This window comes from Bombina bombina, chromosome 5 (assembly GCF_027579735.1).
Source record: "Bombina bombina isolate aBomBom1 chromosome 5, aBomBom1.pri, whole genome shotgun sequence".
In the NCBI taxonomy this organism is placed as follows: Eukaryota; Metazoa; Chordata; class Amphibia; order Anura; family Bombinatoridae; genus Bombina; species Bombina bombina.
The window spans coordinates 1066214262-1066232003 of NC_069503.1; the positions used below are offsets into that span (position 1 = coordinate 1066214262).

At 36.1% G+C, this 17742-nt stretch overlaps 1 protein-coding gene across 1 annotated transcript in view; it reads right to left on the bottom strand.

The window, feature by feature from the left end:
* The window catches only part of LOC128661719 (transient receptor potential cation channel subfamily V member 6), a 286517-nt gene that overhangs the window by 147431 nt on the left and 121344 nt on the right, over positions 1-17742 (bottom strand). The window contains exon 14 of the mRNA XM_053715942.1: positions 6532-6702. Coding sequence (XP_053571917.1) covers positions 6532-6702 — 171 coding nt within the window. The remainder of the gene's footprint in view (positions 1-6531; positions 6703-17742) is intronic.

Genomic DNA, 17742 nt, shown 5'->3' on the forward strand with positions numbered 1-17742 from the left:
TGGCGTCCCTTCAATTCCGATTGGTTTATAGAATTCTATCAGCCAATCAGAATTAAGGTAGGAAAAATCCTATTGGCTGATACAATCAGCCAATAGGATTGAGTTTGCATTCTATTGGCTGATTGGAACACCCAATAGAATGCAAGCTCAATCCTATTTGCTGATGGCATCAATTTAGTGTAGGGTAGGGCTTTTTTTATTTTGGGGGGGCTTTTTTATAGGGGGATTAGATTAGGTGTAATTAGTTTAAAAAAATTGTAATTATTTTATTATTTTCTGTAATTTAGTGTTTGGTTTTTTGTGTACTTTAGATCATTTTATTTAATTGTATTTAATTGTAGTTAATTTAGGGAATTAATTTAATTATAGTGTAGTGTTAGGTGTAATTGTAACCTAGGTTAGGTTTTATTTTACAGGTAAATGTGTCTTTATTTTAACTAGGAAGTTATGAAATAGTTAATAACTATTTAATAACTATTGTACCTAGTTAAAATAAATACAAACTTGCCTGTAAAATAAAAATAAACCCTAAGCTAGCTACAATGTAACTATTAGTTATATTGTAGCTATTTTATTGTTTATTTTATAGGTAAGTATTTAGTTTAAAATAGGAATAATTTATTTAATGCTAGGAATATTTATTTATATTTATTTAAATTATATGTAAGTTAGGATGTGTTAGGGTTAGACTTAGGTTTAGGGGTTAATAAATTTAATATAGTGGCGGCGGTGTAGGGGGGGCAGATTAGGGGTTAATAAATATAATGTAGGTGGCGGCGGTGTAGTGGGCAGATTAGGGGTTAATAAGTATAATGTATGTGGCGACGGTGTTGGGAGGGGTAGATTAGGGGTGTTAAGACTCGGGGTACATGTTAGGGTGTTAGGTGTAAACAATCCCATAGAAATCAATGGATATCAGGGCAGCAGCGAACATGAGCTTTCTCTGCTTTCCAACTCCCATTGATTCCTATGGCATCCGCCGCCTCCAGGGTGGCGGATTGAAAACCAGGTACGCTGGGCCGGAATAGTGCCGAGCATAGCTGGTGGATATTTGATAACTTCCAAAAGTAGTCAGATTGTGTCGAACTTGCGTTCAGAACATCTGTAGTGACGTAAGCATCGATCTGTGTCGGACTGAGTCCGGCGGATCATATGTTACGTCACCAAATTCTACTTCTGCCGGTTTGTAGGGTTTGATAACTAAGGCGAATCAGGTTCACCACAAATACGCTGCGGAATTCCAGCGTATTTGCAGTTGACGGCTTGATAAATAGATGCCATTAGGTACTTAGCACAACTATGTTAATGGCAGAAACACCCACTAAGTTGAAAGTAAATGCGAACGTGCGAGCACAATCACAACTTATGCTAGAATGATTACCGCCTTCTCAAAACTAGTTAACAGTCACACTCAACAACAAAAAAGTGTCACAAAACACATCAAAAATACATGTAAAAGTACAGTTACACTGATAATAACATTATCTAATGAAAATTGTTTTAAAAAAATATTTCATAAAAAAGTTATAAGGGCTAAAAGATATGGTCTCAAGTGCTAGAAAAACAAGCAAAGGGCTTTAACATAGAGATACATTCATATACATATCTAAATATGTATATGTACATTATGTATATATAGTGTGTATATATATATATATATATATATATATATATATATATATATATATATTTGTTTATATGTGTGTACATATGTATTTATGTATTTACAGACATATATACACATAAAAAACATATAAATACATTTGTATACATATATAGACCTTTATTTATATATATATATAGAGAGAGAGAGAGAGAGAGACTTCAAAGAAAGAAGAGGCACTCACAGGACTTAATGAACATTCGGCTAGATTACAAGTTTTGTCGGTAAAAACTTGCGTTGCTAATGCTCCTTTTTTTTCCAGCGCTCACTTTAAACAACGCTGGTATTACAAGTTTTCTGAATGGCTGCGCTAGCCTCAGAAAAGTGAACGTTGAGCAAATTTAGCGCCACTTCTCCCTGTAATACCAGCGTAGTTTACGGTAGCGGTAAGCTGGCAAAACGTGCTCGTGCACGATTTCCCCATAGGAAACAATGGGGCTGAGCTGGCTGAAAAAAAAACTAACACCTTCAAAAAAGCAGCGTTCAGCTCCTAGCGCAGCCCCATTATTTCCTATGGGAAATATTTTCTAAGTCTACACCTAACACCCTAACATGAACCCTGAGTCTAAACACCCCTAACCTTACACTTATTAACCCCTAATCTGCCGCCCCCAACATCGTCGCCACCTGCATAATATTATTAACCCCTAATCTGCCGCTCCGGACACCGCCGCCACCTACATTATCCCTATGAACCCCTAATCTGCTGCCCCTAACACCGCCGCCACCTACATTATCCCTATGAACCCCTAATCTGCCACCCCAACGTCGCCGCCACCTACCTACACTTATTAACCCCTAATCTGCCGACCGGACATCGCCGCCACTATAATAAATGTATTAACCCCTAAACTGCCGCACTCCCACCTCGCAAACACTCTAATAAATTTTATTAACCCCTAATCTGCTGTCCCTTACATCGCCGCCACCTAAATACAATTATTAACCCCTAATCTGCCGCCCCCATCATCGCCGCTACTATATTAAATGGATTAACCCCTAAACCTAAGTCTAACCCTAACCCTAACACCCCCCTAACTTAAATCTATATTTAATAAATCTAAATAAAATTACCATAATTAAATAAATTATTCCTATTTAAAAATAAATACTTACCTATAAAATAAACCCTAAGCTAGCTACAATATAACTAATAGTTACATTGTAGCTATTTTAGTATTTATATTTATTTTACAGCAACTTTGTATTTATTTTAAATAGGTACAATAGCTATTAAATAGTTAATAACTATTCAATAGCTACCTAGTTAAAATAATTACAAAATTACCTGTAAAATAAATCCTAACCTAAGTTACAAATACACCTAACACTACACTATCAATAATATCAATTTATTTGATTATAGTAATTTTATTTAGATTTATTTAAAGTATATTTAACTTAGGGGGGTGTTAGGGTTAGACTTAAATTTAGGGGTTAATAACTTTATTATAGTAGCGGCAACGTTCGGGGTGGAAGATTAGGGGTTAATAATTGTAGGTAGGTGGCGGCGATGTTAGGGACGGCAGATTAGGGGTTAATAAAATGTATTTAAGTGTTTGCGAGGCGGGAGTGTGGCGGTTTAGGGGTTAATACATTTATTATAGTGGCGGCGATGTCCGGTCGGCAGATTACGGGTTAATAAGTGTAGGTAGGTGGCGGCGACGTTGGGGGGTAGATTAGGGGTTAATAAATATAATGTAGGTGTCGGCGATGTTAGGGGCAGCAGATTAGGGGTTCATAGGTATAATGTAGGTGGCGGCGGTGTCCAGTCGGCAGATTAGGGGTTAAAAATTTTTTATTTTAGTGTTTGCGATGTGGGGGGGCCTCGGTTTAGGGCTTCATACGTACTTTATGGGTGTTAGTGTACTTTGTAGCACTGTAGTTAAGAGCTTTATGTTCGGGCGTTATCCCATAAAACTCTTAACTACTGACTTTAATATGCGGTAGGAGTCTTGGAGGTAGAGGCTGTACCGGTCACTTCTTCCAAGACTTGTAATACCAGCGTTAGGCAAATCCCATTAAAAAGATAGGATACGCAACTGACGTAAGGGGATTTGCGGTATGGAAAAGTTGCAGAAGAAAAGTGAGCGGTACACCTGTACCTGCCTGACTCGTAATACCAGCGGGCGTTAAAAAGCAGCGTTAGGACCCCTTAACGCTGCTTTTTAAAGCTAACGCCGAACTCATAATCTAGCCGATTGTTTTAATAGTATTTCTTCAATAAAGTTTCAATCAACGTTTCGGTCCTCACAGGGACCTTTTTCAAGACTGTTTCGTAGTGATGTACGTGCATCATACTGCACATACATCACTACGAAACAGTCTTGAAAAAGGTCCCTGTGAGGACCGAAACGTTGACTGAAACTTTATTGAAGAAATACTAATAAAAACTATGTTCATTAAAGGGACAGTCAAGTCCAAAAAAAACTTTCATGTTTCAAATGGGGCATGTAATTTTAAACAACTTTCCAGTTTACTTTTATCCCCAATTTTGCTTTGTTCTCTTGGTATTCTTATTTGAAAGCTAAACCTAGGAAGGCTCATATTATAATTTCTAAGCCCTTGAAGGCCGCCTCTTATCACACGCTTTTTTATTTGCTTTTCACAACAGGGGAGAGCTAGTTCATGTAAACCATATAGATAACATTGTGATCACGCCCGTGGATTGTGGCAGACACTACACTAATTGGCTAAAATGAAAGTCAATAGATAAATAAAATGTCATGTGATCAGGGGGGTGTCAGAAGATGCTTAGATACAAGGTAATCACAGAGGTAAAAAGTATATTAATATAACTGTGTTGGTTAAGCAAAACTGGGGAATGGGTAATAAAGGGATTATCTATCTTTTAAAGCAACACATATTCTGGTGTTGACTGCCCCTTTAAGTCCTGTGAGTGCCTCTTCTTTCTTTGAAGTCTCTACCTATCTACCATTGAGAGCACCCAGGCAATACACCAATACAGTGAGTGCTTGGAACCCAGAACTATATATATATTGCTAGCAGAGATGTGCACTCTCACTTATTTCCAACTGCCAGGGTGCTAGTGTAGTTAGGTATACAAGAACAAAAGAGAACTTGCACTCACTGGACTTTTATCAAAATACTTTTTACTTAGCAAAGAAAATTAGGAAGGGGACACACTGTCCTCGAAACGTCACTAATTTTCTTGCTAAGTAAAAAGTATTTTGATAAAAGAGTGCAAGTTCTCTTTTGTTCTTTTATATATATATATATATATATATATATATATATATATATATATATATATATATATATATGCATTGGAGCCCTTCGCAGTCAAGTAGTGTTATACTGTGTATTTACTGTAAATTTTCACATTCCAATGTTCTTCACATAGCAGAATATATTCGATGTATTTTTAAATAGATATTCCTATATACATCGGTATATATCTAAACCTATGTGCACAACATTGAATTATGGAATATTCAATATTTTCTTATATTGTGCTTTTAAGTAACTGCGAATTTGTTTGCGTGACTTGTGGGTGTTTTTTCATCTTTTTAAGGTCTATGAAAAGTATATTTGTTACCGCAACGTTACGAAATGCAAGAACGCAAACTTTTTACTTTCAACTCGTAATACAAGCCTGAATCTCCGAGCACAAAAAAATTACTTCTAGTGGTTTTAACTTTCAAACGCGAGCGCAACTACCGCTCCACTCGTAATCTGGCCTTTGAAAAGATAAGTGTAAGTTCAAAACATTTTAAAGATGATCTTGCATTACAACAAGGCACCTCAGTACCTTTATGAGGGTCTTTGTATTTAGGCCATTGCTATATTTTTACTCTAGTAGCTAAATGACTTCAGTATAGGAGAAAACTGTCTTTTAAACCCAATGAAACCTAGATTACAAAATGGCAGCACCCATTACTTTATTCAGACAATGGGGCCGATTTATCATGGCCCGAATGGGGCCAAATACATCTGTTTCCATGCGAGCCTTCAGGAGTTAAGAAACAACGGTCTTAAGACCGCTACTCCTTAACTCGTAGGCCTCTTCTGAGGGAGCTGACAGCAATCTGCCCGATCGCATACGATCGGGTTGATTGACACCCCCTGCTAGCGAATCTGCAGGGGGCGGCATTGCACAAGCAGTTCACCAGAACTGCATGTGCAAGGATAAATGCCGACAGCGTATGCTGTCGGTATTTATCGATGTCTGGCGGACATGATCGCTATAGCGGATCATGTCCACCAGACACATGACAAATCAGCCCCTAAAACTTTACACTTATTTCGGCAAAAGTTAAACAACTTATATAATTAAGAAAAAAATAATTGCTTTATTCTCAGGCTAATCTTTGCTTTGAATATACAATATTCATTTAGTTATTCATGTCCCTTTAATAAAGTTATTCTGATATCTGAATAATCAGAAAAAAAGGTGAAAATAAAAATACCACTCAATGCAGTAGAATTGCACATTTAACAAGTGCATTATAAATAGATAATGATTTAACACCTACTCTGAATATGAAATAAACAGTAGATTCTTTCTGACAAACAAAAAGTTTTCCGGTCCCCTGTATCATGTGACAGACATCAGCCAATCACAGACTAGTATATGTATACCCTGTGAGTTTGTGCACATGCTCAGTAGGATTTTGTACCCTAGAAAGTGCTTATATAAAAGACTGCACAAAATTTGATAATGGAAGTAAATTGTAATGTGTTTTAAAACTGCATGTTCTTTCTGAATCATAAAAAAGTTTATTTTTACGTGTGTCCCTTTAATTTTTTTTATTAATTTTTTTTCTCAAGAATAAATCATTAAAAAATTGTTCCACAAAGGAAAACAGCAAGTTTATTATTTTTTAAAAACTTTTGTTAATCCTTACCGGATGGCCCTCGCGTGCTTCATCAGTCGCAGCCAGAGGAAAATAATGGTCACAGCAAATACACGAACATGAGAAATGTGCAGGTCTGTGTTGCTACGTACAACTATATCTGCAATGTGGGTCAGGATCACAGCAAGAAGTAAAAAATACACTATCCAGTCAAATACGTTCCTAGAGGAAATAATTAGAGTGTAGATTACAGTCACGTAATGAAACAATCAATTATATTTTATTTTGTGGATCCTAGTTATCATTTAAATTTAGATTATTTATTACATAAAGAATAATAAAAGGTAATGTAGCTGTAATAAAATAAAAAGGCTTAAAAGGTTATAGAGAAAAATACAATTTTAAGGAGAAGAAATTCTACATCAAATAACATCAAGTACAATGTGTTTCAACATCACAAGTTCCTAGAATCCAGACTGAACAGCAGATTAGACACTGTGCCTTCCTGACCTGCCAATGCACTATGCATAGTGGGAACACCACACCTGGTTAACCAGTAATAGGTTACACTTTCAAGGGAAATGAAACAGTAGTTCTTTAGTAACAAAAAAATAAATCAAAGTAAAAATAAAAATGAACAGATTGTGTTAAAAAGCAAACAAGTTACTTGTTTTCTTGCAAAATGAGCACTTTAGAAATTCTAAGTGTAGCTCTAGCCTACAGCTAGATAAGCAAGCAGACATTACAAAACCTAAGTTCTACTGTCATATGATTTTTGCAGCAGAAGTCGTCTACTGATCATGGGCAATAAACAGACTATTCCTTTGTCTCCTCCTTGAGGGCCTGTGACAAGAAGTAATGGACACTCCACAAATTACGTTAAAAAAATGAATTAATGGTAAAATCATTTTAAAATGATGAATAATACATATTGCAATGATTTCTATTAAAGGACAGTCTAGTCCAAAATAAACTTTCATGATTCAGATAGAGAATGCAATTTTAAACAATTTTCCAATTTACTTTTATCACCAATTTTTATTTATTCTCTTGGTATTCTTAGTTTAAAGCTAAAACTAGGAGGTTCATATGCTAACGTATAAGCCCTTGAAGGCTGACTCTTCTCTCAGGGCATTTTGACAGTTTTCACCACTAGAGGGTGTTAGTTCATGTGTGTCATATAGATAACACTGTGCTCACGCACGTGGAGTTCAGGTGAGCCAGTTCTGATTGGCTAAAATGGATGTCTGTCAAAAGAACTGAAATAAGGGGGCAGTTTGCAAAGGGTTAGATACAAGATAATCACAGAGGTAAAAAGTGTATTTATATAACAGTGTTGGTTGTGCAAAACTAGGGAATGGGTAATAAAGGGATTATCTATCTTTTTAAACAATAAAAATTCTGGTGTAAACTGTTCCTTTAAGTATAACCCACTGTTAAGTGCTTTTTTGTTACAACAATGAAACAGAATGTTTTATATCTCTTTAGTTTTTCATTGCTAAACGTATTACCATATGCTATCTTTTATTTAGTAGCTTTACAAACCCCTGTAACAATGTTCAGCCCAGTAGCATGTCTACATTTATAGCAAATATAATATCAGGCTCATTGGTATAAAGAGTTAGATGAAAGGGAACCTTGCATGCTGGGAAATACATGAGCTTAACGGCTGACACAAATGCACAAAAACAGAATGTACAACTTTTGTGCCTTTAAGTTGTCATTGTCATTACTTATGATGTAATAAATAACATAATCCCTTTCATCACATAATCATTTATAGTACCTCATCATTTTTACTTTTTCTATCACTTATAATATTGCCTTAACTAGATTCTGTACACCTTGATACAGTGTTACTAATAAATAGAAATAGTGTTAAGGGGACGTCACATAAGAGGGTAGGAGCAGGCAAACTTTTCAATTCAGTTTTGATACAAGTCTAGATTATGATGGTGGAGAGCTTCAGTAACAGAACACTAAATTCAGCCACTATACAAAGTACTGGGGCATGTAGCCCATCATTGGAAAGAAAAGAACCTCTTTAATTTATGGAGTCACCTGACTCTCTTATTAGTACATGGCCAATGCTAAAAATGGCAGTCTCTACTCTGATAGGAAGCAGATTTAGAGTAAGAATTGTGGGGGATCAGAAACTCGGCCTCTGTAATCCATACACCCATGAGGCTTATAAGAATCTCCTCTTTAAATTGAGAGTTCACGTCTCCCTCTAAATAACAAAAACCTGATGTACATATTGCAGTATTTTAACCCTTTACATGCCAGGTTTAGAGTAATCAGATGAATAGATTTAGAGCAGATTTAGAGTAAGAATTGTGGGGGATCAGAAACTCGGCCTCTGTAATCCATACACCCATGAGGCTTATAAGAATCTCCTCTTTAAATTGAGAGTTCACGTCTCCCTCTAAATAACAAAAACCTGATGTACATATTGCAGTATTTTAACCCTTTACATGCCAGGTTTAGAGTAATCAGATGAATAGGGTGGTGTCTCTAAAAAATAATATCCTTTTATGCAAAACTGGGGAATGGGTAATAAAGGAATTATCTATCTTTTTATACAATAACCTTTTCAAACAGACTGTCCCTTTAACCTACAAGATACTAAGTTAAATTAAATGCAATTGACTGGTAAAGGAATCAGCAATACCCTTGTTGGGTACCCATGTTGATTTCCCTAGATAAAAAGCATTTGAACTAGGTGGATTAGCTCAGATAGAGTAGGCAGCTGTGGTTAATGAACATTCTTCACTGTCCAATTCCTGTGCCATGGCCTTTTTTAAAATCAGAATCCATACCTCTCCTACCATTTGTTGCCTGCCTCTGCCCAACACTTTTTGTGCACAAACCTTCTAAAATTTTAACTTTTTGCAATTATGTATGAATTCAGTTCCAGTTTTACATTTGAGAATATTGAGAGCCACATATTTATCTAGAGGGTGGGGCCTACAGATCAGGGAGTGAATTTAAAGTACTAATTGTAGGACGATTAATAAAGATCTATTTTTTGTAATATGGCCAGTATGCTGATCAAATAAGAATTATACCAGACTCTCAATACTGGGGTGATATTTGTTACAGATATAGCAAGAATGTCTCAAGTTAGTATGGTATTTACGGTATTGTATATACTATATCAGAGACATAAATTTTAATTGTCAGTACAAAATGAAATCCATGCACTATACAGATGAAGTATTGCAGTGTTGTATGTATTAATGTTTTTGGTCTTCTGCTAATTATTTAAGAAGACAACAGAAGTGCACTCTGGGAGTAAGCCTTCAAAGCATATAAATGGTTAATTCTCTGGCACAATACCACCTGCTTTATTTTCAAGGACTTTGCTTCTGTTTGAAAACACTCATGAACTTTTGACTGCTGCAGTGGTTTATGCAGTTATTTTAAATGACTTTGAAATCTGTTCCTGTGTTGCAGTAATTAATTCAAACCAGAAATTAATCCAATCTCCTGTTCAAAAGCCATCATCGTTAAGATCAACAGTTCATAGAAAGAGAAGATAATCCTCCTGACCTAAATAGCTATGTTAAATGTATCCATGTAATCATTTTATTTTATATAATATTCATATCATACTATATATTAGGGATGTGAAAGGGATGTTTGTTTCGGACTAAATTTTCATAACGAATAGTCGAGGAAATTAATTTCCCACGAATATTCGTTTCCTGCACTAGTCGGTTTTCATTTTGTTTTAAAACTGAACTAAATTGAATATTTGTTAAACATTTACATTTGTTTTCGTTAAAAGAACAACATGTAAATGATTTGAAGCTACAGATGAAAAGTTCACCTGTAGCTAAATACTTACCTTAACGCGCTCTAGGCTACACTGTCAACTATGATCAATAATATCCTCCTACGGTTCATAGTGACATACAATAAGAAAGTGCCCAGGTGCAGACACCTTACTGCTTATGATGTAGATAACTTTCTTAAAGAGACCATATTTTGATCCTTGCACTACTAGAAGAACATGCGTTTGAAAGAGGATATCTTACCCTTTCAAATAAGTGGTCACATGTCCCGCTACAAGAACAAAGGAAGAAAAGCTTGCAGTTAGGGGAGGTGTGCTTAAAAAAGGTGCCTTAGTCCATTTCCCGCACTGTACTTCTTGATTTTAGATGAAAATCTCACCAATATGGAAAACTAGATATTCTTAATAAATTAACAATGAAAGAAAAACATATAAAATATTACAATTTCGAAAGACATTATTGATCAATAATGCCCAGTTAACCCACTATGCCTATATATGTATAAACAATACTCTATAAACTGCAAAACACACAAACTCCATTAATCCCACCAACTCATTTGGGATTTCAGTTATTGGTATACATTATAGGAAGTTCCGAATGCCGTTGTAGAAAAACTTAGAACAAATTTTGTGTGAGTTAATAATCTTGATTGGGTTTGACTCTGAAAGATTATGATCACATTTGATCACATTTGAAAAAAGCTTGTTCCCATTTTTCCAAGATTGAAAAAAAAAATGGAAATATTGGAATCAACTTTTTTGTATGTACAACGGAAGCCCAAAATTGCTATTAAAATCAGGGAAGCGACACATTTAGGGCGCTAATGTTAGCACGCATTTGATATAAGAATATCGTGGGCATGTTAATTTGCACACGTATTACAAGTTGAAAGTAAACGCATTTGCTCAAGTGCAGTTGAATTTAACGGGCATCAGGTTAGCACGACTGAAGACCTTGCCGTAAACGGTTAGAGTTAAAATAAACGTTGCACCAAACACAACACAAGGTTTAAAGGTATATATGGTCATGTATTTGACTGCAAAGGGTTGTAATATATACATGTGTGTCTAAAAATAATTATATAATATTTAATAATGTGTATTTGCTGTAAATATTTTACTTTCCAATGTTCTTCGCATATAGGAGAATGTTATGTGAATAACACGCTTTAAGATAACTACATTTTCATGTGCGCTAACCCAACACTGAGTTAGACCGAAAGTAGGAAACCCGAAGCGTGTTATGCATATTTTATGTTCCTATGTTTTGCACATAGAAAAGTTTTTAATTTTTATTATTAAAATATATATACCTGTATGTGTGATAATGTTAATGTAAAAAACATATCTATAACTATATATCTATAGGAATAGACATAAAGGTATAGGTATACAACCATAATTCTGAAAAAGTTGGGACAGTATGCAAAACAAACAAACAAAAAGAGTCATTTGAAAATTCAATTTCCCCTGTACTATATTGAAAACACATTACTAACACATTTGATGTTTTACTTTGTGAAGTTAATGTATTTTTGAGAATATACACTAATTTCAAATATTTATATATAATATATATATATATATATATATATAGTACCAAAATACCAGCAGATATATGTAGAAATATGTATTTATGAATAAATAGAACATATTGTGCTAGGTTAAGAACATTGGGAAGTGAATTGATAGCGTACTTGAGAATATGCAATCAGGTTTGCATGCGAGTAGGGTGTTAGTTTTTTCCCTCACTTTTTTTGCTTCATTGATTTCTATAGGGGAATACGCAAACGTGCATACAATATTCTAAGTTTGGCTTTTTGCACTTGTCGGGTTACCACACAAGCGAAAACAGTTTACTTTCATCTCATAATATGAGAGCAACCCGACAAGCGCAAAAATCTTACTTCTACTGCAGTTAACGCTCGAGTGGGAGCATTAAATAATGCTCCACCCGTAATCTAGCCCTTTTTAGGGTACAGAGATTCATCATGGTTTTAATTATTGCTAGTGGAGGGGAAGAAAGACACTTGGTACTGTGCTAGATTGAAGAGAGCCACAAACTTAACACCTGAGGATCCTGTAAAAAATAAGAATGAAGGAAATGTAAAGATGGTTATGCATTGACCAAGTTGTATCATGTGAATGACTTAAAGGAAAATAGGAACGCCTTTGATGCCGGACAGATAGGTCAGCATACTAAGGCACTGTGGCTGAGCTCTGTAGCAAGGGTTGCAGGTTCGATCCCCGGCGAGGTCCACTCAGCCTTTCATCCTTCCGAGGCTGATAAAATGAGCAGCACCTTGAGACACTTACGGGTGATTAGCCGCGCTTTAAAAGTATACATGTAGTAGCCTTGTCAATAGTGAGAGAATATCCAAAGCTTATATTTGAGTAGATACTTTCTCCTAATCCAGGAACTAGTTAGTACAAAACGATTCATTCAGGTTCAACAGAAACAGTTGTGGAACAGATAAATAAAACTAAAGCAGTAATCCTAAAAGAAAACTAAGATACTGCAAAATGTAATGAACCTGAAAGTCCATCCCTATAGCAATGTGTTCCAAATGAGAAGATGTTTTTACCCCAATTTCCTTAATTGCTTATTCTCAAAAACAATGTCAATCTGTTTAACCATGGAGACGGTCTGTTTTACATTGGTCTCTGGATTGTGAAAGAAACTAGAACATCTATTTATTGTTACTTAGCAACGAAAGGAAAAATATATATCCACAATAGGTTTAGGACCTTCAGCTACTTTACTTATGCTCTTATCTGTACAGCAGGAGATCAATGAATATAACCTGAGTAAAATGATTAATTCCAGGGCTTGAGGCCCATTTATCAAGCTCTGTATGGAGCTTGAGTACCTGTGTTTCTGGCGAGTCTTCAGACCGCTGCTTCATAACCCTGTCCACCTGCTCTGAGCAGGTGGACAGGAATCGACACAATTGACACCTCCCTGCTGGTGGTCGATTGGCCGCGAGTCTGCAGGGGGCGGCGTTGCACCAGCAGCTCTTGTGAGCTGCTGGTGCAATGCTAAATACGGAGAGTAACACTAAACGAGACCTGAGTCCCCAGAGGGCGCTAACGATAATATTGACATAAATATACCAATATAATATTGTGTGAAATTAACAGTATTACTTCAACAATAAAAACAATCTGATAACAGTAAAATAATACTTAGAAGTGTAAATATAAAATAGATGGGGGACCTCATTAAATGTTGCCAAACTCTGTTGGATCATCCATAATCATCCTAGACAGTTCCAATAGGTGTATGTAGTTTCATATGCGTCCCCAATAAACATGTAGAGCTCCAATGTTTACGGCTGCACTCTTCAAACACTGTCCCCAGCTGGGAATAGGACTTCTAGAAATGGATGAGAAAGAGGCGCACAAATGTGTGTATCTGTATGTACTGGAACACACTGTCATGATTTCTCCGTTCATCGCCGTGTCACTGCGGCTCCCGGAGCTTCTCAGTGTGGATGACGTCACGTCGCTTAGCAACGTGACGCATCCTCTGACACACCCCTCTGTATTCGTCACCGCTCCTGCCTTTAAACTCCGGCGGGAGATCGTACTCGGGGCCTGTTTGTTTGATTCCCCGGCGTCTGTGAGTACTTGAATATATTGCTTCTCTTGTGTACCGACTTCTGCCTGCCTGACCTAGCTCTTGTCTAATCCCTTCTACTGTTGTTTGAATACCGACTCCTGCCTGCCTGACCAAGCTTTTGCCTAACCCTATTACTGTTATTTGGATATCGACTACTGCCTGCCTGACCTAGCTTTTGCCTGATCTCTGCTTCTGATTTTTGGATACCGACTTCTGCCTGCCTGACCTTGCTTATGCCTTATCCTTAAACCTTCTCTTGGATATATGTCTTTTTGTTTGTTACAAGCCTGCTTAAAGGGACATTTACTTTTACAAGCTGCAAAAGAGAACTTTGTCTTTTTGTTTGTTACAAGCCTGCTTAAAGGGACATTTACTTTTACAAGCTGCAAAAGAGAACTTTGTCTTTTTGTTTGTTACAAGCCTGCTTAAAGGGACATTTACTTTTACAAGCTGCAAAAGAGAACTTAGTCTTTTTGTTTGTTACAAGCCTGCTTAAAGGGACATTTACTTTTACAAGCTGCAAAAGAGAACTTTGTCTTTTTGTTTGTTACAAGCCTGCTTAAAGGGACATTTACTTTTACAAGCTGCAAAAGAGAACTTTGTCTTTTTGTTTGTTACAAGCCTGCTTAAAGGGACATTTACTTTTACAAGCTGCAAAAGAGAACTTTTTCTTTTTGTTTGTTACAAGCCTGCTTAAAGGAACAATTATTATTTCTTGAAACCTATCTTGTCTGTTTCCTGAGTGGGTCACGTCCTGGTTATTTCTCAGTGTGCTAGCGTGTGTTTTTCTATTCACACTAGCAGTTGGGTTACACCCCGGACTGATTCCTATACGGCTGACACACACTAAGCTGCTGGTAATATATGTACAGGGTACTCACACAGTTTCAAAGCACACCAATGTGTTTGTGGAAGCGGGCTGGTAATCAGAGCAAACCAGCTGGCTCTTCTCCGGTATACAGGAAACCGTCAACTCCTGGTAGTGGCTTGCTTGTTTGTTCTCAGCGTGTATATTGAAGACCAAAAGTATTTTGAATAAAACCAAATAATACTTTAATATCACAAGTTCATATACAGGCTTATGAGATAACAATCTCTTTGACAAGCAAGGATATATTTTGTATCAATCTTGCAACGCGTTTCTCGGCTCTCCTGGCCGTTTCATCAGGCATACTTAAAATGTTTAAAACCGGCTTTTTTATTGCCGCCACTACCAGTCGAAATACAACCACGCCTCCATTGTAGGTGTGTGTTCGTAAACCAATCAGTGTCTTGTGTTGTCTAGTGTTATGGTTACTCCCCCATCAATACGTGTATCACGTCATATGTCTGAATTGCTCACGCCATTGCTAAATAAGTATGTGAGTATGAGGTCCCTAATCGCGTGTAAACGGCTAACTTGTTTTTAAAATAAAATGTCATATTGCTGGGGGAAAAACCTATTGCGCGTGATTTGATCTCGTTGGCTCATATATTTCAGATGAACAAGTATCAATTCGGGACTTACTATCTTATCTGTCGAACTGTTTGTAGCACTCATACTTGTGGTGATCGTTTATACAGACTCTACTGTGCACTAACATGTTGTGGTCTATAATACCTTATTCAACTATAGATGTACATGACTAAAAGATGAGTGGAATTCCATAAATATTTATATTGGATCTCCGTGAAACATTAACTTCCAATATTTTATGTGTATCCATATTTGGAAATTCAAAAGGATTATATATACAGTGAAAATTCACCTAAAACATGATTATATATATAAATATAAATATAGATATATCGCACATCTAATAAATTGCGATGCATAACTATAAATAACTGTGAACGATCAAAGAAAGCGTGATTCTGTTAGATCTATAATGACATGTCTACGTTTAATTACATATTAAAGAGCCAATATATATGTGTATCAATGAGGAGTGGTCATCCATATAATGACTAGGGAGCGTGTACTTCACATAAGTGGAAAAAAAGTGCACGTAATTCTAATTAAATAAACATTGTGACCGGTGTGTGCGTGTAATTTTTCTTTGTGAACTAATGTATCTATTAAAAGGATGGAAATCTTATTGCCAAATCATTCATGGCAATATCTCGCACCTCTAGTGATGATCAGATACCTGCCAATGGAGGCGTGAATGGTATAAAAATATAAAAAGAATAAAGAAAAAAGAAAAAATAATAATTAAACTCACGTAAATGTACATACATATAAATATCAAACCAATGAAATAACCATTATTAGTTTTTTACTGATATCTATATTAGACAGATGCTATCTGTACAGTATTCCCATTCAGCGGGTAAATACCCTTACACTGATAATAAGATACACAATAAAATTATAAAATTGTATGTGTAGGTGTGGTTGGCATATATAATACATTATATCATACAATTATAAAAAACAAAATTAAAAAATGTTTTTTTTTTGGGGTACACCTGAATTAAATATAAACACAATTGAACTAAAAACATGGGGCCTAGTTAATAAAATGAGTGTATATATATATATATATATATATATATATATATATATATATATATATACACATACACGCATACATATAAAGATATACACCCACATATATGCATACATACATACATACACATAAATACACATATATAAATAACATAAGATAAAATAAATGAACCTCAATTCCTATTCTAATAACTGCTGGGGAAGTTATATTGCTGTTGTAGTGTATACTACAATATTAACTATTTTCATATCTGGTTACATTTTGCCGATAAAATATATCAAAAGGCTGCTAAATCTACCACTTCATTAAGCCCATTTGGAAACAGAGATCCAAACTTGAAAATCCAAAACGTTTCCCTTTGGCGTAATCTGGTAAACCAATTATATTTATTGGATGCAGGGATGCTTTCTAATGGGGTAATACTGTAGGGACAGTGTTCTCCATTGTGCTCCTGAATGTAGTGTCTGGATAAATTTAGTACCAATGGGGACACAGAAGTCACCAGGGCACTATTAAGAGGCGCCTAGACTAGAATAGCAAAATATAGATTCAGATAGATAGTATTATTTAGCTTGGGATAAATAATCCCTTCAAGATAGTGGTAAAGTATTAATGGGGGGTGAATCTATCAACAATAGAAAGTGATTGTGCGATATCCTAACTTCTATTGATTGTAATTGATAAATATACAACTAGTAAAAACCCATAATACAATAAAGACATATAAAATAGATAAAAATTGATAAAATAAAATAAAATAACACAATATCAAATAGTATATATATATAAGAAAGTGGATATATGTCCAAACAATAGGGTGACTTATCAAGTCCAGCAGAGTCCAAAGATAGGGGCCCAGATGGAACGTGTGGTGGGCAAAAATCCAGAGAGAAAATGGAATATAGGCCGCTCCTCCAGAGTGTTATGCCAGGAACACAGATGGAAAATCTAGAAGGAATTAGATAGAGGGCGCCACATGGTGCAGATCAATAAGATAATGACAACAACACAGAATGATCACAAGAATCCTACTCACAATTGGAAGCGCACAATAAAGTGCAAATAAAGCAGTCCGGAACTACACGTCGTCCGGTCAACCACAAAAGATGGAGCACACAGATGGAGATCCTCGTCTCACCAGGGAGAGTCCAGGGATATCCAAAGGGGAGTGCAAGTGCCGGAGTCGGCCTGTGCCAAAAAACCATTGGGAGGTTCGTTCTGGACAGCCCAGGCTAGGATTTCGCTGGAACTCTGGTCCCTAGGATCTGGCTGGACATCTGCTGTATAGCTCCACTTGCACTCCCCTTTGGATATCCCTGGACTCTCCCTGGTGAGACGAGGATCTCCAT